At 34.6% G+C, this 27,637-nt stretch overlaps 1 protein-coding gene across 4 annotated transcripts in view; it reads left to right on the top strand.

Moving 5' to 3' along the window:
• The window catches only part of MARK3 (microtubule affinity regulating kinase 3), a 125,296-nt gene extending 119,736 nt beyond the window's left edge, over positions 1-5,560 (top strand). Inside the window, exons 16-18 of one of the 4 annotated variants that reach the window (XM_074291190.1) lie at positions 939-965; positions 2,525-2,569; positions 4,559-5,560. In XM_074291190.1, the coding sequence (XP_074147291.1) occupies positions 939-965; positions 2,525-2,569; positions 4,559-4,904 (418 nt within the window). In that variant the 3' untranslated portion in view covers positions 4,905-5,560. The remainder of the gene's footprint in view (positions 1-938; positions 966-2,524; positions 2,570-4,558) is intronic. The other 3 variants (XM_074291193.1, XM_074291191.1, XM_074291192.1) reach the window with 3 other exon arrangements.
• Positions 5,561-27,637: the final 22,077 nt, after the last annotated feature.

Below are 27,637 nucleotides of genomic sequence, written 5' to 3'. Positions count from 1 at the left end.
GAAATTATGTCAATGATCTTGACTGACTAAAAAACAAATGTAACCCAACAAGGAGATTACAATTGTAATAAAACTCTGACTCTCCAACATATTTTTCAGCTCTAACAGTGATTAAATTGGAGCATAGCTACTATTGGTGTAATAAATACATACTTTAAAAGCATAAGTAATTCATTTAAAATATTTAATGGCTCATTTTGTGACAATTCAAAATTTTATTATTAATTAATATATAAATTTCAAAAATAAAAATTGGATTATATTGATTCACTCCCCTACGTTATCTCAGAGTAGTGTTAAGATTTGACATAATAAAAATACATTATTTGGCTGATTTTTTTTTTTCTTTCTTTCTTTCTTTTTTTTTTTTTTTTTTTTAGCATTTGTTTCCAAATATATTTCTATTTTAATAGTAACATTTTCAGATTATTAGTAGTTTCAAGTTTAGCATGAGATGCTTGTCACATAGATACTCTAAAGAAATTTGAGCAGTAATTCTTGTTTATGAGTAAACCACAATTAATTTGATCTACCCATCTTTTAAAAAAAAAAAAAACTTTGTTTTTAAGGCAATTTGAATTTTAAAGAGCAATATTTACTGTATCTTTGAAGAATTTAAATAATTTAATTCAATAAGCAGTTATACAAAAATTCATTATTTGCTTCTGGAATTTCTTCCCTAAAAAATTCATATTTTTCTGCCTCAAGGTGAACTTGGTCTCTTCACTTTAAAATCCCATATTAAGAACTCAAATATTCAATTAAACCTGTTACTGACTCATTTTTCAGCAAACATCTTGAAACAGTTTCATTATAAGTTAGTAAAATGAGCTTTGTTTTATTTATTGTTTTTTGTTGTCTCTAATTGACTGGATTTTTTCATTTTAGTTTGTACAAATCATCTTGGTTAATTTTGCTTTTGGCTTAATTTCTTTTAGAAACATGTCATTCAGGTTTATCAAAAGGTAGGACTTTCTATTTCCATTACCATCCCCAAATGGCTTCTGCAATTAACCTCAGGTTTGGCTTTATAGCCCTGGTTTCTCTTAAAACTAAAATTTCTGCTGAAAACTAAATACTTGTTTCCTTTTAAAATATAAATATGGTTTATATATATTTATATATATATATATGTATGTATATATGGAAAGAAGTATATGAACTTTCTAAAATATAAGGGCCTGTGGCACCCATATAACAAGAAGCTAAGCATGCTCTGTGCATTTTCTTTCTTTTGTAGAATGATTAGCATCTGAATAATTTGGTCTTTATACTAATACACTTAGCATGCTTCTTTTTTGGAGAATGAAATGTACAGTAACATTAACGAACTATTGCTATGTAGCCATTAGCATGCCAAAGGTGAGTGATATTAATGTTAATCACAATTTCTGTTTCTCTGTTTAGAGGGTTTTATTAACAGAAAAACTTGAAAATCAAAATGATGGTGAAATTGGCCACATTTCTGTACTAGAAACAATGTAGTCAAACTAGAAGACTTTAAGACACAGACAATTGTATATCAACATTTAACATAGATTACTTGATTTTGTCAACAAAAACAATAAACTTTATCTAGCAGATGGGGGATCAAGAAGTTTCATTTATGACCCAAGTTCCTGTCATAATTGCAGGCCCTAAGTTACTTCTACCTCAATTTCCTTATCTATTAAATGAGGCTAATTCTTTACCTTTTTTCCAATTCTAGGACATGTGTTAGGTGTAGATTCCTTAAACTGCTGTGAGATGATCATTACATGTTTTAATTGTTAAGTAACTTAAAAGTCAGTGTGATTTAACTAAAACCACTTTTTAATCAATTGACTTAAATATGTTTTGGTGACAACCGCTGAAATGTGAAAGAAAAACTGTGCATCAGAAGTAACACTCAAAGAGGAAAGAACCATTGAGGGTAATAGTATTACTTCTCTGACTGACTTGTAAAGGATTAGAATGATGGTTTGGAGTATATATAAAATCAAAGGTTCCCTGAATGAACCTAGTATGAAGTTTATTTTTATAGGACTGTGAGATGTCTGCTTTATTAATAATAGAAATTCACCACTACTATTGACTGCTAATTGCCCATCATGAAAACTTAATATAAAAGCAGCCCAATTTCCCTTTTTCAGATGAATTTACATAGTCTGAACCTGAAATTATAACTCTTTTGCTGTCAGCTCACTCATTTTGGAAGAGAATTATAAGAATCAAGTCAAAATCAACATTATCTCATTCATGATTTGAAGTTCACATTTCCCCTAAGAATGTTCATGTATATTTTTGTGTGTTATTGGTCATTTTTCCTGCAAATATATTGTTAAGATATTTACTTGAAATTATTCCTAATTATATAATCAAAATGGGAAAGGGGATTAAAAATTTGGAAAAATATTACTCATAATCATAAATCTGGTGTCTCTACTTTTTAAAAAATAATATAATGTATAGGTAGTTGTGCACTAGTATAAGATTTCTCTTCTTTTTCCCACTTCCCTATGCTTCTGCATTCTTTTTCCTTGAGGCTCCCAACTGAATATGAGAGGAACGGGAGATATGAGGGCTCCAGGTGAGGGGAATCATTTTTATTTAAAATTTTACTTAATTACTGCATTTGTGTGGTAAAGATAAATTATTAATACATGTTTAATATAATCACTATTTGAATCTATTTTAGCTTTAGTCAAAATATGTGCTTTGTGTTGCTACTTTAGAATACAATGTTCTTTTTTCTAGTGAGATTGTAATTACTTTAACCAACCACATGGGGGTGCTGATTTGATATAACACCTATCCATCATGTTAGCATAGCTAATGAAGCTCCAGAAACACACCCTGATAAGTACACATAATAGTATGCTTTATGTAAATATGCTTGAGTGTATTGCCATTTTCCCAAATACATGATCTGTTATAAAAATATAAAAGTTAAAGTAAAAATATACTAGATTTACACACTGTCTTCATGTCCCCAAACTGCTTTCCTACATGATTAGAAAAGGTTAATGGAATTTTAATGTCTGTATATTGTCTTTTTTTTTTTTTTTTAACAATGTCATTGGATGTATATATACATACATGTAGCATTCCTCTTTGATTCATTGATTTCTACATTTCTAAAACTGAATGAGGTGATAAGAGAAATATCTTCTATTCTTTAGTGGTACTTTTATTTAGTGTATTTCATTGGATTGATTTTGTGTGTATATGTGTGCAATATAATATTCATTCAACAAAAATTTAATAAACATTTATTTTGTACATAGAATAGCATTGTCCTAAGATGTAGGGAGTCATGGGTCAAAGGCTTAGTTGAAGCAAGACACACCAGCATGAGAATTTGCAAGTTAGTGTACTATCACATTTCAGTGTGTGGTATACACTGCTAAAAAGAACATAAGATTTGGACTTGAATTCAAATCCCAGCAATTCAGAATATTGCTTTGTGACCTTGATAAAGTTACTTAACTTTATTGGGTCTCTGTTTCCTCATCTGTCCTAAAAAATCTGACAAAAAGTCGAATTTTGGATTTTGTAAGAGGGAGAAGTAGGAAGGTCATTCTGGATTTTCTTCCTATAAAAGATTGCCATGTTTAATATTTTTAATATGCTAGACATTGCTAGAAACTTGGATGTTTACATTTTTATTATATTTACATGATTTCAAGTTTGTGTTTTGATAAGTGCTTTAATTCCTAACTATAGATAAAATAATCTGAGAATACCAAAATTGCATGGGAGTTAAAAAGTGTATTCTCATGTTTATGAAATGGAGGCAAAATACCAGTTGTTTATTAAATATTAGAGGAAAATTAACCTTAGACTTCTCATAATGAAATAAGCTCTAGATTTTTATCTCAAAAAGATTTTTTTAAGCATAAGAAATAAATAATTTTTTACTAGAATAATGATCAGGCTGTGCATAATTATGGGGAAATTTCATTTAAATATATATATATTCTCCTCAAACTATTCTTAAAATCATTTTGTAGTTTTCCTGGATTCAGGAATATATGGGAGACATATCTATGAAGGATTTTTTACTGTGATATGTCAAAAAGAAAAAATAGCTGCTTTAGTGTCCCTAGTCATCCATGAAAACAATTCTATGTGGAGCATAATATACCCTTTTTGGTTTCTCTTTTTCCTTTTTAAAATTTTTTTTCTTGGTTTTTCAGATTTTTGTGTGAAAGAATTCTAAGTAAGAATTAAAGCTAATAAAATTGAAAGGAATACTCTCATTTATAGTCTCAAAGAAGCAAAAGGTGAAAAATAAATGAGTAAGAAATTGATACAAATTTATTGGCCAGATAGGGTTTTAGTGACAGTAAATTTTTTACAAAGGTGTTTGTGACAACTTGTAGTAGGAATTTCTTCTTGAAGGAACAAATACCCAAGCCCACAATATTATCTTTACTCTGTAGAAAACTTAGGAAAAATGGTATGTATACCTTGTTAAACATAGTATGTTTAATGTATGATTTGCTTAACTAACCAAAGTTGTTAATGTTGGTTTTCCTATGGAGTTAAAAATAAACCTGCCTCCTGTGCATTTCAGTCGCAACGTGTCAGCTGAGCATAAGGATGAAAACAAGGAGGCAAAGCCCCGTTCCCTGCGGTTTACCTGGAGTATGAAAACCACCAGTTCCATGGATCCCAATGACATGATGAGGGAAATTCGAAAAGTCTTGGATGCCAATAACTGTGACTATGAACAGAGAGAGCGGTTTTTGCTCTTTTGTGTCCATGGAGATGGACATGCAGAAAATCTTGTACAGTGGGAAATGGAGGTGTGCAAACTGCCAAGACTGTCACTGAATGGCGTCCGCTTCAAGCGGATATCAGGAACATCCATAGCTTTTAAAAACATTGCTTCCAAAATTGCCAATGAGTTAAAGCTGTAACAAAGTAATTATGTTGTAAATTAAATACCAATTTCAAGTGTTTTCCTGAACACTTGTGGAAATGTATAGAATAATATTTAGGCAATAACTTCTGCATCTTCAGAATCATGGTATTAAAAATATATATATATGAAATGAGCTGCTCAGCCAGGAGAAAGAGTTGGACTTTTTTTTTCTAAGTGCACTGCAGCATTAAAGTTGCCTATTCTGTAAAATATTTATCCCATCATTTTATTTACATTGTTCTAAGGTCTCTTAACAGTCTACAGAATATATTCATTTAAATATGCCTCCCATTTGTGTGGCTGTGAGAGTGTATAGTATGTGTTTATAGTATATAAGTTTAAAGTATTATATATGTAAACAAGTCCTTACACCAACATCCCAAGCTGTACCAATACCTCTTTGGAAGATCATTTTGGTGCTAAAAATGGATATAGCCAAGGAGGAAACTTTCGCTTAAAATAAAAATCAGCATAGGAATAGTTACAGTTAGTGCGGGTTTACAGTTTGCTACTGTGGGGTTTTCTTTTTTTCTTTTTAAAAAAAAAAGTACAAAGGGTTTGAATTTATAGTTGTGAACATTGCTTATGTGTTGGTTTTTTTCTTCCCAAGTAGATCTCATGAGATCATTAAAAAATCACTTTTCTTCAATAGCTTTGCATTATGTCTCCTAGTACTATATTTAAAACTTGGTAACAATAATAATAATAATTAAAGTATATAAATATATCCCATATAACATCATTAATAGGGTCCTTGTAATCACATTAAAGAAAACATCACCCATGGAGAAAAGACAGTAACATAAAAAACAGTGTTAATGGTGGGCATTTGATGAAGCATTAGCAATGTGTTATTGTGGAATATGCTTGGATATTTCCATATCATTAGTCAGCTAAAGTGCCACAAACTACCTACCCCTCTGTGTTTCGAATGTTAAGTTTTTGCAGGACTGGATTTCCTTGGTGCATCCTCAGAATTTCAGGGGGTAGAGGGATAGGAAGACAGCATTTTTTAACCTGGCACCTTTTTTCAGAAGGGAATTGGATTAAGAAGTATGATTCCTTGTAATGTGAAAAAATGTACAAAGCAGCTTGACTCTTGATTTCTAGCTCAGACCTATATGTTAAAGCTGCCTAATCTGAGACTTCATTAGATTAGTTTTCAATGAAGTATGAAGTTTTTCTTATTCTTTGTGGTTTTCTGAGTGTCAGGCTTACTATCTTTTTCCACTTTCTACATGGTTATATTAAAGGGTATAATTAATTTGTGATTATAGCCTCTTAATAGGGAAATTGTTGACTCATTCAGAAATTGGTTAGTTTGGGGTTTTTTTAAAGACAAGTTTCTGGAAACAAATTCTTTTTTTTTTTTTTTTTTTTTTTTTTTTCCCTATTTACAGAAACATCAAAGGGTCACAGTTACTTCTCTGGCTTTAATTTCTTAGTTTGCAAAATTATGAAGAAAAGAAAACTGGAATGAAACAATGATCCCTAAGCACTCTTTTAGATGGCTTTAAATAGCAATAACTTTCAAGCCTACCTTGGGGAGAAAATCTTGCTAACGGCATTTAATGCTTTATGTCAATTGCCTTTTATTTCTGAACTCTTAATTGGATTTATATTTTCTTCCTCTCACTTAAGGATACACAATGAAACCCAGTTTGCAAACAGTGCCTTTTCAGATCTTATTTCCATGCTCCTCTTATTTTTTCTGTCACTGTCAGAAAATGTTAGATGGCCACACAAATAGGAGATAAAGATCTTTCCATTTATACAGAAAATGGAAGTACTGAGAATGAGCCATTCCAGAACACAATTTCCAGAGAGATTTCTTTTTGCTATATGTTCCTATATGTTTTTCTATCTGCTAAATAATTCCTCTTTCCATTTATATATATAGCCCCTTTGTTTCAGAGAATTTGAGAGCACTTTAGAATATTTAAGTTCTTATGGTTTCTTTACCTTATCAACAGAAGGTAGAAAACAGGGACACTTTTGTCATAAGCTTTATGATTGAGCAGAACAAACCACAAATTAGCCATATAGGAGTAGCAGTTTAGACTTCATTAAAATTTAGGATTATTATCCTAAAAATTACCTCAGCATTTCATGTGTTTAGTTATTCTTCAGAAGTTTTCCATAGTTGAATAAATCAATGCACAAAGCAATTAGCTGATAAGTTTAGATTATATATCCCTAGGATCCATTATATATTATTTTTTCCAACAAATTTTTTTTAGAAGTCTAATCATAAGGCACAATAATAATGCTTTCACGCTTGCCTGTTTAAAGTGACAAAGAAAATAAAGAAAAAGCTGGAAGATTCAAGAAACAAGTGAGGAATTCTTGCTTATCCTCCTAATGAAAGTAGTAGTCATCATCTTAGGACATTTTAGCTATTTGATTTTAATAATTTATCTGTCTCCTAGAAATCTTATCTATAACCTCCATAAAAGAAAATCATCTGATCTGTAAAATTCAGAACTTCTAAATTAAAGGGAAAGGAAATTACTACATCTTGAGGCAACCCTTGTCACAATTTTACAACTTTACATCAAGCCTAATTTCACCTGCTGGTGTGAGGCAAATCAAACCTTCTTTTCTATGACAATCCTTCATGTGCTTGAATATAGCTATCATATAACTCCCTTAAAATTTTCTCTCGATTCACGTCACAGGTTCCTTCTTTGTTCCCTTTTTATTGTGATCTTCAGTCTTTTCACCATACTGGTTTACCTTCCAATTTGTCTTTTCTTAAAAACAATTTCTGAGAAATGATCAAACCTCAAATTATTTCTGAAAGTGAACACCAACGCATAAAACTGGTAAGACAGTAGACATTTTTGGAAGCAAAACTACTGTGATAGTTGTCACAGCATATGATTCTCCTTAAGCTTAGATTGAATGGTATTGGTTTATTGTTTTGTTTTGGGGTTTTTATTGCTAATGAGAGTGATGTGAGTAATCTAAGCAACTTCCTGTTCCAGAAACTCTGTAACTTTGAAGACCCTAACATTAGACAATTATCAGTTCTGAAAAGTCTTTTACATGTCCACAAACCCAGAGGGGGGAAAAAAAATCAAGTCACAGAGAAGAAATAATTGATATTTGGGAACAAAAAGAAAATCCTTAGCACTAGCCCTTAGTTTCTTCTTGACTACTGAGGTTCATGAATATGGGATATCACAGTAGCATTATCCATTTGGGGAAGGGCTGACAATATTTGCAGAATTAATAAAACTTATTAAAAATTTTACTATTTCTTTGTGCAGTGGATATATTGTCACCCTTAAGGGGAAAACACTGGAACTTTCTACCAACATTATTTCAGCAAACCAATACATATTGAGATAAAATGTAACTGTGAAGGTGAGGAGTGCAAAATTTATTTGCATGTGCCTTGGAAAAGTTATTAAAATTAACATATTCATATTCTCAATGAGCAGTGTCACCATAACTAAATCCTTGAATAGGAATATCTCTTGCACTGTGTTTAATCAATATTTTAAAGTTTGGAGACTCTAAGAGTTTTTATTCTTTATACGGGACTAAATAAATTCCAGCTAAACAAGATTGGTAAGACCTCAAAAGAAAAACCAAGCCAAACATGGAATGTCAAGTTGGATCCTTTGATATCCTCTAAGCTCTCTTTATTTTATAACTGTGGAAATTGAGTCTTAGAAATAGGAAATTACTTGCCCAAATCATCCAAATCCCAATCCAGTGCTCTTTTCACATGTGAAATTAGTGGGTGTTGGTGAAAGGTTTAAAAAGTGATTGGGGTGGGAAATGGGGAAGAATTATTGATCTTTAGGTTTGGCATTAAGGCCCAAATAGGTTCTTACTTGAAATTTTTCAATAAATTAAGAGTGCCACATTTTATTGTGCCACATTTTATTATTTTTTATTTATTTATTTTAATAGTTTTTATTTACCAGATATATGCATGGGTAATTTTACAACATTGACAGTTGCCAAAACTTTTGTTCTAATTTTTCCCCTTCCCCCCCCCATATGGCAGGTTGACCAATACATGTTAAATATGTTAAAGTATAAATTAAATACAATGTATGTATACATGTCCAAACAGTTGTTTGGCTATACAAAAAGAATCGGACTTTGAAATAATGTACAATTAGCCTGTGAAGGAAATCCAAAATGCAGATGGACAAAATTAGAGGGATTGGGAATTCTATGTAGTGGTTCACAGTCTTTTGCTGGGTGTAGCTGGTTCAGTTTATTACTGCTCTATTGGAACTGATTTGGTTCATCTTATTGTTGAAAATGGCCACATCCATCAAAATTGATCATCATGTAGTATTTTTGAAGTATACAATGATCTTCTGATCCTGCTAATTTCACTCAGCATCAGTTCCTGTAAGTCTCTCCACGCCTTTCTAAAATCATCCTGTTGGTCATTTTTTACAGAATAATAACATTTATATACCACGATTTATTCAGCCAATCTCCAGTTGATGGGCATCTACATAGTTTCCAGTTTTGGGCCATCACAAAGAGGGCTGCCACAAACATTCTACAGAGTGCCACATTTTAAAAGGGAACTTGATGAAATGGAATATGTTCAGATGAGGATGAACAGGATAAGGGTGAAGAAACTACATGACTGAAGATGAATATTTTGTTGAAGAGAAAGGGTAAAAATATTTTCAAGCCCTTAAATTTTTGTCATCCTTATTAACTCTAGAATAGAGTTAGTTTTAGGTCTGTTGGAAAACAGTTTAAGCTAAACACTAATAAATAAAACCACCTTACTAATTAAAGATTTTTCCAGTACTCCAGAATAGAGTAAATTGTTCTTATAAAGGAACAAGAATCTTTGATGAAAGTTTTTAAACTGAAATTAAATGGTTAATGTGGCAGCTAGATGGTGCAGTGGTTGAAGCCAGGAGAACCTGAGTTCAATATGGTCTCAGACACTTAACATTTACTAGCTGTGTAACCCTAGGCAAGTCATTTAACCTTACCACAAAAAAAAAATAAAATTAAAATAAAATGGCAGCTATCAGAGTCCTTTAAAAGGTTATTTTTCGTAAAATAAGTTAGTTGGTGAGACTTAAAAGATTAAATCTATGAAGCTTAAATTGCCTGTTTGCAATTTATTTCTAGTTCTCTTATATTCTTTACTAGATAGTTCTGAAGTCCTTGCCTTCAATTAGTAACTATTGTGAAAATGATGATGAAAGTCCTTTAGTTTTTATTCAATTTCTTGGCCACAGTTACATTCCTAAGTAAATAATTGTTAACATTGAGACTGTTTTAAAGAATTCTTAAATAGTTTTTTTAAAAATTGACATTTTTCCGTTGGTGTTGTTTATTTCATTCTAGGAATCTTCAATTTAAAGCTGACAGGAAATAGAGAGATCATCAAGCCTCTTATCTATTAAGTAAACCTTATTTATTACCTTCTGTAATAACAAGGATTGCTATTGTTGTGGATTAGAGAATCTTGATGAGTATTCATTCCTTTTTCTAATTGCTCATAAACTTTAAAACAATATTCTAAGGTCTCTTCCAATTCTAATAACCTTTGAGACTGCACACTGACCACAAATTAGGAGGCTGAGATGTCAGTGGAGAGAAGACTGGATTTGGAATGAAAAGACCTAATTTCAAATTGTAGTTTTATGTGTGACCTTGGGCAAATCACTTCACTTTCTGGGCCTCATCTGTTTAGTCCAGATGACCTCTGATCTAATCCAATATAAACCTTATAATCTTATCATTCTTTAAAGATATTACCTACTATCATCTCAGAGATGATAGTAGAGAACTAACAATGACCACTTGATGGTGCTGCAACTCTGAATCCTAAAAGCAGAAGACGTGATACAGGACAGAACCCAGTATTATTAGGCTTTGTATCCAATTCAACATGACAAGTATTTATTTTAGTGCCTACTAATTACAAGGCACAGATGTAGGTAACTTGTTCATGTGGTTGTTACTTAAGTACAATAGTTGTGTCTGAACTTCTATGCTAACTAATGCATACCTGACATTAACAATAGAAATATACATTGACTTCTTGAGGTAGGTATACAAAACCTGAAAAAGGAGCTCCTAAATTTTAAGTGCCAGCCATGTTCCTAACTAGCCAGAAAGCCATACTTTCTCTAAACCTCATCTTTAAAGGAGTACCTGCTTTGCTACTTTTCCAGGATTGTCTGGATCAAATATAATAAGCACTAATGTAAGGGATTTGGAATGGATCCACTAGCCACACTCAATCACAAGAGCCTTGACACTTCAGTCATGCTAATCAGTCTATGGGTATGATTAGGTTTTGATCCCTTTATCAGATAAGAACATCATAAGCTATGTTTTAAGGAATTTGTTTGTATTCCCACATTATATGAATAAATCCTTAATTCCAGAGGATTACTGGGCTTTGGTCTTGAGATGAAAAGCAACTGATACCATGCAAGATTCATCTCATGATTGGCTGAGAGACTCGGTACACATCTCTAGAGCTATGTATAAAAATAGTAGCTAGTCAGTTTTGGAATTGGCCAGTCCATTGATGGAAGAATTCCAGTTCCAGAATTGATACCCAGAAGAGGAAGAAAAACCAGGCCTCTGAAAAGATCCTCCACTTTTTCCTCTCTTTTGACCATATCTTGAACTACTGGGAGACAATGAATACTTGGGCCAAGAATGGAAGACTGCACCCATAATAGAGGCAGAAACTGAAAGATGTCACCAGAGGGCAGAAGCAGCTTCAAAGAGCATGATTCCTTTGAGCTAAGAATACTGACTGGCCTGAAATTTTGTCCTTTGTTCTGGAAGAGGACCATGATGTCAGGGAGGTGATGCTGTGACACACAAGTGAATCGAATTTGAGTGAGGTAGGGCTTGCAAAGTCCCCTATCTCACTTTCCCCTCAGAGCTCTCTGGGTCCAGTGGTCAGATACAGATCAGGACAACTGGAAATAGTCCTGAATGCATTGGGAGACCTTAGTCTTTTCAAGTTGAGATCTTCAACAGGTCTCATTCAGTTTGACTGAGGCCGCACCCATTCAGTGATTAACAAGTAAAGACTTTTAAGCCATAATGTCTACTGGTGGGTTGTTAATGGAAGCATATCTATGAGGTTTTGTGAATTAAAGTATTAGAAGCCACCTTCCCCAAAATTATTCTTAGACCCTTAGAGTAGTAGACACTCCTATGTATCTAAACTATAAGTCAGGGGATAGGCCCCAGAAGAGTGTTACATTTTAAGTACCTACCTTATATTATGTTTAGGTATATAACATTAAAATGTAAAAGGAATGTTGGCAAACATTTGTTTTATCTGGTATAGGGGCAGTCAGCATAGGAAAAAGCTGAGAAATCATAAGGATCAACCAGATTAATAAGGTGTTACCTAAAGCAAAGCTTCTTAAATTGTGGGTCCTGACCCTATATGGGGTCATGTAACAATGTGGGGGTAGTAAAATGATTTATCAGTAAGTGTTTGATTTGTATACTTGTTTATAGTTATATAAAAAAAAATTCTGTTGTGAAAAGGGTCACAGGTGCAAAAAGTGAAGAAGTCCTGACCTAGAGAAGAGAATATTAAGTGGACATAGGATTACTTCAGACATTTGAAGGGCCTTCAAAGAATGGCCAATGTTGGGAATTTTGTTATAATGTTCTTTTTATATTCAACTCATCCTATTAAAAGTGTCATGTGCCCTACCAATCACTGGGTTTGGTGCTGGGAAGAGACAAAGACAAATATGAAAGTAGTCCTGCCCTACTACTGTGAGAGTTTGTATTAGATGATCCTCTAAGTCCCTTCAAACTCTTGGTTTTCTGATACTGCACTATAACTGAAGTGAATGAATAAAGCATCCATGAAGCACTTCCCATGTACAAAGCTCTAGAGATACAAATAGAAAGGACATTTCCTGTTCTCAAAGAGCTCTAATAGGGATGACAACATATGGAAGGTTTCAGTTGCACTCAGACAAGTCCCATGGTCCTTTGGGGAAAGCAGCCAGGCAGATAATAGGGCCTCTCTTTTAATGGCATTCTCACTGATTATATAATACCCATTTTTGATGTTGAACTACTTGATAGTGCCAAGGGCTGATGGCAAAAGCTTTCTTTTCTGGGTCTTCCACAGCTCTTGTGGAAGCTTTAGCAGTTGTGAGGCTGCATCTTCACAGTGCTTTCAAGGATGGTGGCTGTGGGCAGAAAGTTGCAATTCTTGGATTTGGAATCATGGGCTGTCTCCATCAGGTTCTGAGGGAAGAGGGTGATGGAGGTAGTGCACATGCTGCTACCTGTCCCTTCCTCAGGGTGCTTTGTTGAGTGAGCTTGACTAGCTTGTGGGGAAGTGCTATATTATCCAGTAGAAGATGAGAAACCTTTGACCTGAAGATTCTCTATGACCTCCAGGAGAGCTTTCTATGTACTTATATAAAGTAAAAACTGGAATGTGATTTTAATAACACAGTAGGTTTTATTAGCCAATATGGTAACTAACACCACTTTGAAAGGACTTGTGATCATCTACTGAAAACAAAGCTTCCTACTTAATTGTTCATTTTCCTATCTCCAGTCAAGATTTCATTCTGATACAATCTTACAGAGGTGATATTCTATATGCATCTTTAAAACTCCAAGGAGAAAAATGTGTAAAAAAGACAACCTAGCCCCTATCTTATTGCCCCTTCCCTTTTTTTCCTTCCCTCCTCAGTCCTTCCATCCAGCTTCCCATTTCCATCAGCATCAGGCCTACAAATAGCTTGCATGGTTTTAATTCCACTGTACCTCATGAATACATGATATTTATGAAATTCTAAAGTTATGGGTGGTCTCACACACACCATTCTGTCACTTGTTATATAATACATACATTTGATAAATAGAATACATATGCTTTTACTTTCCAAGAAGTTGATAATTATATATGCTCTCCCCACTTAAAATCACCACCTGCTCAGGGCTTCACCTAATTCAAAATGGCCTCCTAATTGGTCTCTGCCTCAAATCCTCTCAGTTATATTCAGGCACACAGCTCCCAAAGCCATTTTTCTAAAGCAATGATCTCTTTGTGTCACTTCCCTATTCAAAAAGTTCCATTGGTTCCCAGTTGCTTGGAACTGGCATTTTAAAAGCCTTTCACAGTTTAGTTCTAGTACTTTTCCAGGATACTTACACGTTATTTTCCTTCACAAAATCTATATTCAATCTAAACTGATCTGCCACAACATTTAATCTGTCTCTGTGCCTTTGCACAGACTTTCCCCATGCTAAAGTTCATTTCCTGCGTTCCTCTGCCTCAGATCTCAGCTCAGGTGCTCCTGCGTATAAGGCACTTCCTAATCTCCCTTCTGGTGGCTTTTTTCCCCCTAAAAAAATTACTTTGTATCTGAAATATTTTGTATCCACATTTTTGTGTATATTGTTATTCTGTTAAACGTAAACAACTTCAGACTGTTTCTTGTCTTTTATCATTTGGCATATAATATGCTATTTGATAATGTCTAATTCCTCATCCACCATTTGATGAGAAACCCTGATCTCACTATAGGGAGAGAGGAAAAATCGCAAGAAATGAGACGATTATCCTTTGTTGTATTTGAACACTGCAAATGTTTTTACTTCAATTGTTGGCTTATGTGAACTTTCTAAATGTTTTCCATTTTGACTAAGGAACAGGACATTTTGTTGAGATGTTTGAGAGTAGAAAAGAAACTAAAGTTAAGATCTACTCATTGGCTAGTACAACTTTGCAGCAACATGCTCTCTCCTTATCCATGTCTAAGATATATTTAAAACCAGGAATACTTGGAACTCTCTTGGATCTTTGCCTAGTTTAAAAAGAAGAAGAAGGTCTTTGTCTGATGGGAGCTGCCTTCAAATCCCTTTGACTTCAGAAATAAGAGAACATAGGAGGATGGGTGTAGGGGACCTGGGTTACTATGAAAGCTTTTTTTTTTTTTTTCTTCTTCACTCAGGAGTTGTTTCAAAGACTCTAATAAAGGACCTACCAGAGGAGCAAATTTACACGAATGTGTTTATTAAAGCAGTATTCTTATAGAGATGAGCCAAAAAGAGGAAGAATGCATCATGCTTTTTATTAATAAAAATGATTAAACCAAGATTAAAAAAAAAAAAAAAAAAGACATCCATCTTAAACCTCAGTGCTATTTTTTTATCTCCAATGATCAATTTGGCAAATATATACTAAGCATGTATTACAATCAAGGCATTGACACAGAGAGCTATAGCAGTCCTTTCAAGGAACTTTTAGTCAAATGGAGTAAAAGATTTAATTGTTTTAGAAGTGAAGAGTTAGAAGTACAGAGCTAATGTAGAGGAAAGCTTCATGGAAAATACCTGTGTCAGATCTTAAAGGGAATAATTTGGAGGTATGGCTGGGAGGGAGACAACAAAAACATAGAGATAAAAGAATATGTAAAGGGGAGTAGCATAATATCTCAAGAAAGATATGCTGGAGTCATATCAATGACTGAATGACAACATCAAGAGTTTATTCAGTAGGGAGAAAGGAACCACTGAAAGGTTTTATGTGAAAGAATTAGAGTGCTCAGTGCTCCAGGATAGACCAGCACACTTTGCACTTGAGTTGGAGTATTTGTTGTCTCCTCGATATGCCCACTATATGCTCCGTGCTATTGAGTAGGAACTATCAGAAAAGACTGGCCCTTCATTTGAAAAGCAGGCATTCTTTAAGTAATGAAGTGCTGACACTTTGAAGCAGTTGCCCGACAGTTAAAGGTGATACTTGATTGACATAACTAAGTGAATGAGGGAGGTAGTAAGTCTTAGAAGTACAATAAAGTGAAATATCAGTGTGGGATGATGTCAGGGGAAGATCCCATGGAGATGATGCTCAACCTGGATCTTAAAAAATGGGTAGTGTTTAAAAAGGAAGAGGGTAGGCATTCCATAAGGGAGTTGTGTAAACAAAAATAAATGCAAAGGCATGGCAAAAAGAGCACTGGTTCTGATATCAAAGGATCCAAGGTCCTATCTTATTCTATTTATCTGTGTGTTTATGTTTAACCTCTCAGGAATTTCTCTGCAAAGTATAGATGACTTCTGAGATCCTTTCCCTGTGTGAACCAATGAAGACGTGAGCATGCATGGATATCATTTTAAAATTAATACTCCAAGAATCAATGCATTACTTTGAGACTTTATCCACAAACATAAATCCCACCCATACTACACTTTAATTGATGGTTTAATAAGTTGCTTTGGTCAATCCTACTAATCAACCTTTCTAATCCTGACACTCATATTTCTCTGGTCCTCAAAAAACAGAAACATGTACCTGAACACTTTCAGTCTTGGTAGATTCCACTTTGCAAAGCTTGTACTTTACTGGCATACCCTTTGAGAAGCAATACTCCCTTATATTCTATGGTGAGAAATCAGAAAAAATAATAATAGCTCACATGTATATCTTGCTTTAAGACTATGTAACATTTTCAACACATTTTATCTTTTTTAGGCCCTTAGAGAAACTAAGCGGGGAAGGTAGAGCAATTTTATAAGCAGGGAAACTGAAACAAAAGTGATTAATAAGTGATTTGCCTCAAATAATACAACTAGCAAGCAATAGGGCTGTAACTTGAACACAAATAATTAAAATGGAAGTAAGTAAAAACCAACAAAGATGTCAAATTTGTGATCACCTTGGGGAGGGCAGTGGGTTCCCTTCAAAAGTGTTTTAAGCATTGGAAGCCAGATGACCATTTGTCAGAGATGTAGATGGGATTTTCATTCAAATACCAATTTCATTAGATATCATCTGGGTTCACTAAATTCGTAGAATTCAAGGCAATCCCAATAAACTTGTAATGGAAAGAGCCATATGCAATCAGAGAGAATGACAGAGACTGAATGTAGATAATATAGTATTTCCCCATTTGTTTTTGTTGTTTGCTTGCTTGCTTTTTTTCCTCATTTGATCTGATTTTTCTTGCATAGCATGACAAATATGGAAATAGGTTTAGAAAAATTGGACATTTTTAACTTATATCAGATTGCTTGCTGTCTAAAAGAGGAGGAAAGAAAAATCTGGAACACAGGGTTTTGCAAAGATGAATGTTGAAAACTCTTTGCATATTTGGGAAAATAAAAAGTTATCATGCAAATAATAATAATAATAATAATAATAATTTAGACCTCAGTGGACATCTAGTCCAACCATAACCAAAAGAAATCTTTCATTATGATGGCTAACAAGTAGTATTCTAGCCTCTCTTTGAAGACATCCATTAACAGGATATCCCTAGGCAGCCTATTTCATTTTTCAATAACTCTTATTCTGAGGTTTTTCCTGACTTAAAGCCTAAATTTATCTTTTAATCACTTCCATCCATTCTTCCTCCTTCTGCCCTCTGAAGCCAAACAAAACAAGGCTTCCCATCTTTTAAATGACAACACTTCAGATACTTAAAGGTAGCTGTCATTCCCCAACTTTATTATCCTGATTGCCTTCTTCTACAATCTTTTCACTTTATTAATATCCTTAAACTGGTGTTCAGAACTAAACACTAATCCAGTTGTGAGCTGACAGTAAAATATAAAGAGACAATCATTTCCTTATTCCTGAACATTATGCCTATCTTGATCCAAGTCAGGATTTATTTGTTTTGGTTGCCACATCACACTGCTGACAAACCTTTTTCAGACAAACTATTGTATAACCATAGAAGTGATTTGGATCAGTTCTCAGATTCTCTGCATCACTGTTAGTATTTACTGTGAGGTGGTCTTGACAGGTACTGTGCCACAGTGGCAAGTTGGAAAAGCACTATGCAGGACTAATTTTAGAAAAGCCTGGAAAGATGAGTATAAACTGATGCTGAGTGAAATGAGCAGAACCAGAACATTGTACACAATAACAAGAAGATTATGCAATGATGATCAACTGTAATGGACTTGGCTTTTCTCAACAATGCAGTGATTCAATACAGTTCCAATAGACTTGGGATGGAAAATACTATTCGCCTCCAAAGAGAAAACTATGGGGACTGAATATGGATCAAAGCATAGTATTTTCACCTTTTTTTTTTTTTCTCTCTTTTTTTCCCTTTTGGTCTAATTTTTCTTGCATAATATGACACATAAGCAAATATGTTTAAAAGGAATGCACATATTTAGTCTTAAAAAAATAAATCAAAGATCTAAACTATTGGAACCCATTTTATTTTTCCCAAATTAAAAAAAAAAAAAAAAACAGATGTGAACAAAAATATTGATACTAAAAATATGATTTAGATGAACTATATTATTAAATGTTTTCTGAAATTAACTTTTAAAAAATCATACAAATCTGACTTAGCTGCACTGTGCTGTATCAAAAAATGGTTTTCCTTCCTTTACTTCCCCATTCAGTAGTTTCCTATTGCATTCTTTTTTAAATAAGATACTTCTCTGCCAAGTATTAAAGAACTTCATTCAATTTTCCCCCTCCTTTTTTTTTTTTTTTTTTTTTTTTTTTGCTGAGGCAGTGGAGTTAAGTGATTAGCCCAGGGTCACACAGCCAGGAAGTGTTAAAGTGTTTGAGGCCAGATTTGAAATCAGGTCCTCCTTACTTCAGGGCTGATACTCTATCCACTGCACCACCTAGCTGCCCTTTTAATTTTTTTTTCCTAATCAAATATCTGTCTCCTAAATGCTATTCATTGCTCTTAGGTCCACCTTCTAGGGTCAAGCAGAACATGTAAATTCCTTCTTCTGAAATTGGTCTTTGCATCAACCATGCTGTTCTCCTTATTGTTCCCTGTCCCTATATTTTGCTTATATTCCATCACCTCCACCCCCAGTGGTATCAAGCCCAAATAAATAGAAGCCATCAACCTGAATATAAGGATCCCTATAGGCTGCATAAATTAATTTTGTTCAGTTGTTTTTTATTTATGTCCAACTACTCATGACTCCATTTGAGGTTTTCTTATTAGCAAAGACATTGGAATAGTTTGTTGTTTGACATTCATTCAAATCTAACTGTTCATGATCCCTTTTGGGTGGGTTGATATATTTTTGACAGAAATACTAGAATGATTTGCCATTTCCTTCTCTAGCTTATTTTCCCAGTGAAGAAACTGAGGCAAACAGGGTTGCCCAAGTTCACACGGCTAGTACAAGTATCTGAGACCACATTTGAACTCAGGAAGACTTATCTTCTTGACTCCAGCCCTGATGCTCTTCTCCACTGTTCCCCCAGCTGCCCCTCTACTTGTGGTAGGAATGAGTAATTAATTGAAAAAATAATAATAATAAAGTGGATTATAATTGTATATAATTTAAGCTTCCAAGGTTAATGTATTTGAGTTAAGCCTTATGTTTTGATTAGCCTGTTAATGCCAAGAGATATTAAAAGAACCCACTTCCTTTTCTGAAGAACAGAACTTTAAAATTCCAAAAAATAATTTTTAGAAATTCCCACATTCTTATTTACTTTAATGAAAACTTAACTTTAATCAAAATGGAAACTGCCAAAGAAAGAGATTAAATTGGGTAATGGAGGCATAAATAGAAATAATCTAAATGAATCTATTGTTCACCTCTCCTCAATCTTTGCCTTCTTTTAAAGTAAATCATGTTTGCTTTACCATCTTAGGATTCACAAAATTTTTCACATGTGATTACATTTCAAGATCCTATAACTCTCTTGTTTACATAGCAAATGTCTCAGATAAATTTGAAGAATTGCTTTTCTTGGAGGCTTTGGATTCAGAACACTTGGGTTCCAACCCCATCTTTGCCACTTGCTAGCTCTGTACCTCATTTCCTTTGATAGATTGAGTCTAACTGTACTTCTTTTCTACCCCATACAAGGCTGCTAGAAGGAAAGCAACTCAGTAACACTAAGCATTTTAAACATCTACTATGAGAGAGGGCATTAAGCATTTTTACATAGTGCCTATTATGTGCCAGAGCTATGGGCTGCAATCCCACTTGATCCTCATAATTCTGTGAGGTAGGTGTTGTTATTACCTCCACATTACAGTTGAGAAAAATTAGGGTAAACAGAGATTGTGACTTACCTAAACTCATGTAAATGGTTTATGAGGCTAGATCTGAACTCACTATCTTAAATCCATACCCAGGATGTGCCACTGTGCCACTTGCTCCTAGTTACTATATTAAGTGCTAGGGAAAGAAACTGTTATATAGGGAAGGAGGTCTTTTAAATGTCTCCTTTGGCACATGATCAGGAAAAAGGCATAACTCTGTAACACTATCAAAAAAGAGTCATATTTTCTTCAATTAGGTTTGTCTTCTGCTTGGGAAAAAAAAAAAAAAGAGAGAGAGAGAGAGATAATTAACCTCCATGTCAGTAAGTAACATAGATGGCCCCAATGATTTTTTTTTCCAGTGGTGTAAATTCCAAATTACTCCAGAAGGTAAAACTAGCAAATACTGAGATCATGAATATTTGTGTAAATGTACACATGTATATGTATTTTTTCCAAGGAATATTCTTTCCAATTCATAGAATCATAGAACCTTAAGTTTGGAGAATAACTAAGCCCACCAGTCAATACCTGAGCAAACCAGACAGAGAGACCTTTGATTAAGCACTTCTAGTAATAGGGAACATAAAGGAATCCCAAGATACCACATCAGCTTAGAAGCATTGAATTCTAGAGCTGAAAAGAATCTCAGATTATCTATTCCAACTTTTAAACCAGATCAACGTTCCTTCCATGCTTTTCCTAACAAGGTTAATCAGCCTGTACTGAACACCTTTTTTAAATTTATTAAAATATGCTCCTTCCAGCATCAAACTTCAAGTGGACTAATTATTACCTGAGGCAGGAAATCCTGCTACAACCTCCCTGAATACTGCCTTGTGGTATTGGAGAAAAGTCACTGACTTTGAAAATAAAAAAACCTGGATCAACTCCTACTCTCACTTAAAAACCGTTAGTGAAAAGCAATTCATTACCTCCTGAAGCAGCCTATCCCATTGTTGGATAGTCTGATTTTTTTTTTTCTTTTTAGTTGTAATAGTATTTTATCTTGTCTAATTAAATGTAAAGACAAATTTTGGACAGTCTATTTTTTTAAAATAGTTTTCTTTTACCTAAATCAATGTGACCTTGGAAACTTGAACTATTTTCCCCTTCTGGGACCCAGCAAATGTGATCCCTCTTCTACATCACAGCCCTTTGAAGACAATGATCATGAAATACCACAATGCATCCCCAAAATTCAATTTTTCCCAGCCTTCCCCCAGTATAAATAATAATTATAACTAATATTTGAATAGTGTTTAAAGTTCACAAAACACACATGTTATCTCATTTGGTTCTCAGAACAACCCTATAAGGTAGCAAAATGATGAGGAAAATAAGGCTGAGAAATCAAACTATTAAGAGTTTGAAAAAGGATTTGAACCTAGATATTCTTGACTGAAAGTTTACTGTGTCCACTTGCTTCACTGCCTCTAGACTAGATTATATCTCCCTCAGAATTCTGCATCCAAATTATCATCTACTAACTGAACTGACTTCACCTCCCTAAGTCATCTACCCAAGATATTCTTATGAATCAGTGAATGATATGTCAATGTGTTCTTGTACCATGATGACTTTTTTTATATAATATGAACAAGTTCTCTATAAATTAGCATATTCTCAGTTATGATTTCAGAAATGTTATATTTAGGTTCACATTTAATTAAAAGTGTTTAAAAACAATGTTAGCTAGATCTTAAGAGAATGCAGTGACCCAACTTTATAGAAACTGGGTTCTAAGAAAACATTGTACACAGTAACAGAAGATTCTGTAATTGGGCTTGACTCTTCAATAATTTGGTCACTCTAGGCAATTTCAATAGACTTGGGATAAAAAAATGCCATCCACATTCAGAAAGAATTATGGAGACTGAATGTGGATCAAAGCACAGTCTTTTCAACTTTTATTTGTTTCTTTCTTTCTCGTTTTGATTTTTGTTGTTGTTTGGTCTGATTTTTTTTTTTTTTTTTTTTTTGCATAACATGACAAATGTGGAAATATATTTAAAAGAATTGCACATATTTAAACCATATCAGATTACTTCCTATTTTGGGGAAAGGAGAGGTGAAAAAGGGAGAAAAATCTACAATACAAAGTTTTACAAAAATGAACATTGAAAACTGTCTTTACATATATTTGGAAAATAAAATACTATTGAAAATGGGGGAAAAAAGAAAAGAAAAGAAAAGAAACTAGAGGCTCCTTGGAACTGTTTATAAGCTTATAAGACAGGGAAATGGCTATTTAGTCTTTTGTTCCTTATAGTTAGTGATGACATTTCTTACATGAATTAAGGTGAGAAGAGACCATACCTCTTATATCTGTTTATCTATATCCCTAAAATATGTTAAATTTCTTTTTCCCCATTCCAGAAGAAATGACTTCATGTCCCATAGGTGAAACTTTTGTTATTGAAGGGTACCACTCTGAATCAACTGACAGTGGATGCAATTGGTTGAGAAGATAAATTGTTCTGAATTGTGCTTTCAGATATAATAAAGAAGTTCAGCCAGAGAATGATGATAGCTCATATTTGCACAGAGCCTTATACAAAGTACATTTCTATCCATCAATCAAGCAGCAGCTATCTATCCAGGGCTTGCTGTACCATGCAAGGTTCTAGGGAGGATACGGAGATAAATAAGACACAATACTTGTACTCACATTGCTTACAGTGAAAGTGGAATATAAAGAGGCAAAGTGAAAGAGACAAAGTGCTGAACTTGGAACTGAAAGCATGAATTTAATGCTAGCTTTCTCTACTGACTTTGCAAGCATAAGATAGATAAAAAGACTAGATTAAGGGTTAAACACCATATAAATAGTCAATGGTTTGTAAAATATTATTTTAGCTCATAGGCTATAGAAAAACAGGTGGTGATCAGAGTTTTGGCTCTATTCCCCTTAGAGCTTCAAACTGTTCTCATCTGTAATATAGGATTTCAATCCTTAGTTCAGGAAATATTGTCCTTTAAAAAAAATGCTGGAAAAAATATAAGCTCTTGGTTAATTGTCTTGAGTTGTTGGGTAATATCTACTTGACACTTTAATGGGTAATGATCTCATCAGAATGGGTGCTTCCTCCACTCTTGTAGGAGCTGTACTGATCTTGTGCCAAACTTCTCTATAATTTCCTGTACATGTTTCATGGAAAATCTCTGCAATGTGGTCCTATGTAATATAAGTCATTCAAGAGCTGTCCTCAGGTGCAGTGTGTGACGAAGGTTTGATGAGTGGTAGAAAATCATAATGGCAGAGGAGGAAGGAAATCATTGATTTGGAGTAATAAAAGAAAGTTTCAGGAATCATAGGGAAACTTTATGAAAACCTTAAAGAATGGAAAGTATTTCAGTAATCAAAGAGGAGGAAAAAGAGCTAACACAGGTGAAGAAGAATGAAATGAATTTCTGAACTCAGAGGTTAGCTGTGAACTTGAAAGGAAGCAGAATGACAAAAAAACACTAGATTTGTAATCAGAAGACATAATTGTGCCTCTGATCAGCTGTGAAAAACCACTTCCTAGTGTGGGTCAGAGAGCTTAGTTTGCTCCTCTAATAATTAAATTCGACTAGTAATTTTCAAGGTCCCTTCCTACTCAGGGAAGGGACTACATTATATTTGTATCTAAATTCTGTGAACTTCCCCAGCTAGTCCTTTTGGGCTGAAACATGAAATAGAGAATAAAGCTGAAGAAGTTATGTTATGATCAAATCACAAAGGGCCTTGAAATCCAAGCTTTTATCTTGTGGGCAGTGAGAAGCCATGGAAGATATTTGATTTCTGATTGCTCAGAATAAACTGAATTAAAAGAATCTAGAGCTAAGGGGACCACTTAGGAGGCTATTAAAGTCCATATAGAAATTATGGGTCTAAGGTAAGATAGAGGTCATGGAAACAAAAAAGATATGAAAGATTTGAGGGAGGAATGAACAGACCCAGAAACTATGTGCTTACTGTTCCTCTTTCCCATCCCTCCAAGTCCCTGGCCCCCAAGCCCCAGGCCATTTTGTCTTTCCTTACTAAGTGTGGATAACACTTCCCAACTTAGCATCTCTCACTGAATCTAATTCACATCCTTGAGCATTTTTGGACTATGAGGCCAGATTTCTCACCACTTGCCAAATCCTATTCCTTCTTTACCCTGCCTAGATAATGCCTCTACAGGGCCAACTTCACTAGACTAAAAACAAGGTCAGACTGCTGGGCATATTGTCCAGATGTTCAGGCCCCATCCACTACCACTTACAAAGACTGAGCTACATGGCCCTGTGAAATTTAGCATCCCTTCAAGCACAATATCTCAGAGTTACAAGAGGCCTCAGATATCACCTCTTTTAATGCTCCTTTTATAGGTTGGGAAACAGAGACACAAAAGGGATGTGATTTACTCAAGTCCACATAGCTACACACTGTTGGCCAGCATATTTTTGTACATTAAGAAATGTGATTTTTTTTTTTTTTTTTGAGCTGACATCTACTGTCTTTGTCAGGTACATCATAGAGGATAAAAGGGAATGTCAATTTCTGTTACCATTTTTGGCCATGTATATAGAGGGTACAAATAGTGAATAAGAGGAATAATAATGTCTCACATTCATAGAAGTCATTTATTTTCAAATATAATTATCTCCTTTGATCCTTGTAGTACTATGAGTAGTAGGGCACACAAAAGTATCATTCTCCACTACCTATTTCCCAGCTCCACTTTTCTTATTTTTGTAGGGAGAGAGTGTTTGGAGGCAATCAGAATTAAGTAACTGGCCTAGGATCACACAGCTAATAAGTGTCTGAGTTTGAATGCAGGTCCTCTTGCTGTCAGCCCCAATGTGTCTGATTTCTGATCCCTGCCAACCCCATTTCTCAAAACTCTTTTGAGAGGTCTTTTTTAGTTCTCATCTATCTGCACTAGCTCCCCTTATGCTTTCCACCCCCCAATACAGGCATTCCCTAAAACTGTCCATGGCCATCTCCTCTTTCTACAATGATTTGTCCCTTTACCCATCTCATTTATTCCCCAAACTTCAGCAATTAGTCCTAATTCCAATCTCTCTTCAACACTGAGGCTTCCCACTATCTTCCAAGCTACAGACTTCGATCCTTACCTGGATGTCCCATTAGCATCTCAAATTCAGCATTTCCAAAAATACCTCATCAATTCCCATAAAAATTCCTTGTTTCTTTTTTTATTTTTAAAATTTTCCTCAATAGTATTTTGTTTTTTTTTTCAAATACATGTAAAGAGTTTTCAACATTCATTATTGTGTTGCAGATTTTTTTCTCTCTCTCCTTCCCTTACCTCTCCCCTCCCCAAGACAGCAAGTAGTCTGATATAGGTTAAACATCTGCAATCCTTTTAAATATATTTCCATCTTTTCATTGTTTATAGCTGTATCACATTACCTGGGGCTCACAGGTTAAGCTTATCCTTGATTCCTGCCCCTTTCTCAGTTCCTATCCCACCACACATACACATATAACTAATTATTGCCAAATCTACCAAAGGAGGATTCTACCTCCACAATATTGCAGAATGTCAAAGCTGAAAAAGACCCCAAAGATCCTTTCTACAATGCCCTAATCAGGTTCTACTAGAGCATTTTCAGTGATGTGAAATTCGTTTCCTCCCAAGGGAAGCTTATTCTATATTTGAACAGCTCTAATTCTTAGGAAGCTTTTCTTTATTCTGAGCTGAAATCTGTCTCCATTTAACTTCCAGGAGTTACTCCTTCAAGGACACTGAAGTCAGGGCCCAGGAAGCTTATTCTTTAAGAGGCTATTAGAAGAGTAAAGTTTTTTGTTTTTTTTTTTTCTTTACAGAAGCACCTGCCTTACATGGGTACTGGAGGTGGAGAAGTAGGTGGGTGGACAGAACATTCAGTCAATCAGCAATCATTTTTTAAGTATCTACAATATGCTAGGCACTGGGGATATAAATATAAAAGTAAGAATTTTTTGTTTTGTTTTGGTTTTAAGCTTTCATTTTCAAAATATATGCAATTTTCAACATTCACCCTTGCAAAACCTTGTGTTCCAAATTTTTTCTCTCTCCCTTCCTCCCATTCTCTCCATGAGCAAGCAATCTAATCTATTTTAAATGTGTGCAATTTATCTATAGATATTTCCACAATTATCATTCAGAACAAGAAAAGTCAGATCAAAAAGGAAAAAAATAGAAAACAAAAAGCAAGCAAACAACAAAAATGGTGAAAATACTCTGTTGTGATCTATATTCAGTGCCCACAGTCATCTTTCTGGAAGCAGATGATTCTCTCCATCACAAATCTATTGGAACCAGCCTGAACCACCTCATTGTTAATAAGAGTCACATCCATCAGAATTGATCATTGTATAATCTTTGTTGCTGTATGTTTGATGCTTGATTCTAGTCAAAAAGTAAGACATTTTACTGGAAGGCCATATTGTAGAGGGCCACAGATAGAGGGGGACCTCTGGGTGAGGAATAAGTCCTTCAGCCCAGAGAGAACCTGCTGACAATGTCTGGTTGGGCTCCACATCTTCCCTAAAGGCCTTCCTGAGAAGTCAGGGGGTGGTGACAATCTATGCTGTGACTGAAGCAGAGTGATACCAGATGGAAGAGGGATACCAGGTGGCAAACTACATACAATAGTAAGTTATTTATGTGGTCCCACATTCACAGTATATACTTGGCGCATGTCCAGTGTTGTTTTTGTTACATAAGGGTATGAGGGTATAAAAAGGGGAAAGAACTTGGAATAAACTGACTCCATTTTTCCACCATCCTCAGGAGTCTTGCCTCATCACTCCTCCACTAAGATGGTATGTTTTGATCACCCCAATTTGGGTTCTAGAAAGGACACAACACCCCATCATGGGGGCTCTAGAAAGCAGGACACAACATCATATCATGCACACAAATAAACAAATATTCCCCTAACTTTGAATGCCAGTCTTCTTACACCTTACTCTCAGCCATGTACTCTATGAACAACTGATTCTGGCCTGCTGGCTTTTCTGCAAAGTAAAACCTCTATCACAGCTCTGGGCTTTTTCTCTTGCTTCATTTTGATTTTGATCCACTGGAGTTTATTGAGCAAAACGTCAATGTGATTGGACCTGCCCTCTAGGGAAAAAAAATCACTTTATTGAGAATGATTAGAGTAGGGAGAGACGGAGGCAAAGATTGCACTAGTCCAGAAAGAGTGAGCAGTGTCAGAGATAGAGAGGAACATACTCAAGAGATGTTACAAAGGTGAAAATGACAGGCCTTGACTGATTGGTCAAAAGCCAGATTGGACAAAAGAGGTGGGAGAGAGAGACAGAGAAACAGAGACAGAGAGAAAGGGAGAGAGACAGAGACACAGAGAGACAGAGAGAGGAGAGAGACAGAGACAGAGAAATAGAAAGACAGAGAGAGAAAGGAAGAAAGAGAGAAAGGGATAGAGAGAGACAGACAGAGTTATCTCTTACTGGCCCTTTCCTAGCACATTTGCCATCTATTTGGAACCTCAAAACAACAGATTATACATTGGACTTCAGGGATGAATCCAGTCTCTGCTTGAGTACCTCCAATCATGGGAAACTACCTTGAGAGAAAACCTACTTGACTTTTGGACAGTTCTGGTTCTTAATCTCAACAACTGTTTCTATGACTTCCATTATGTTATTAGAGATGGCTTTCTGAGTCAGTGTGCAGGCCTGTGTTGTTCTAAATCAGTAGTTTTACTGACATTC

Source organism: Sminthopsis crassicaudata, chromosome 2 (genome assembly GCF_048593235.1).
Source record: "Sminthopsis crassicaudata isolate SCR6 chromosome 2, ASM4859323v1, whole genome shotgun sequence".
Taxonomy (NCBI): Eukaryota; Metazoa; Chordata; class Mammalia; order Dasyuromorphia; family Dasyuridae; genus Sminthopsis; species Sminthopsis crassicaudata.
The sequence above is the reverse complement of the archived record's forward strand: the minus strand, read 5'-3'. Positions and strand labels throughout refer to the sequence as shown.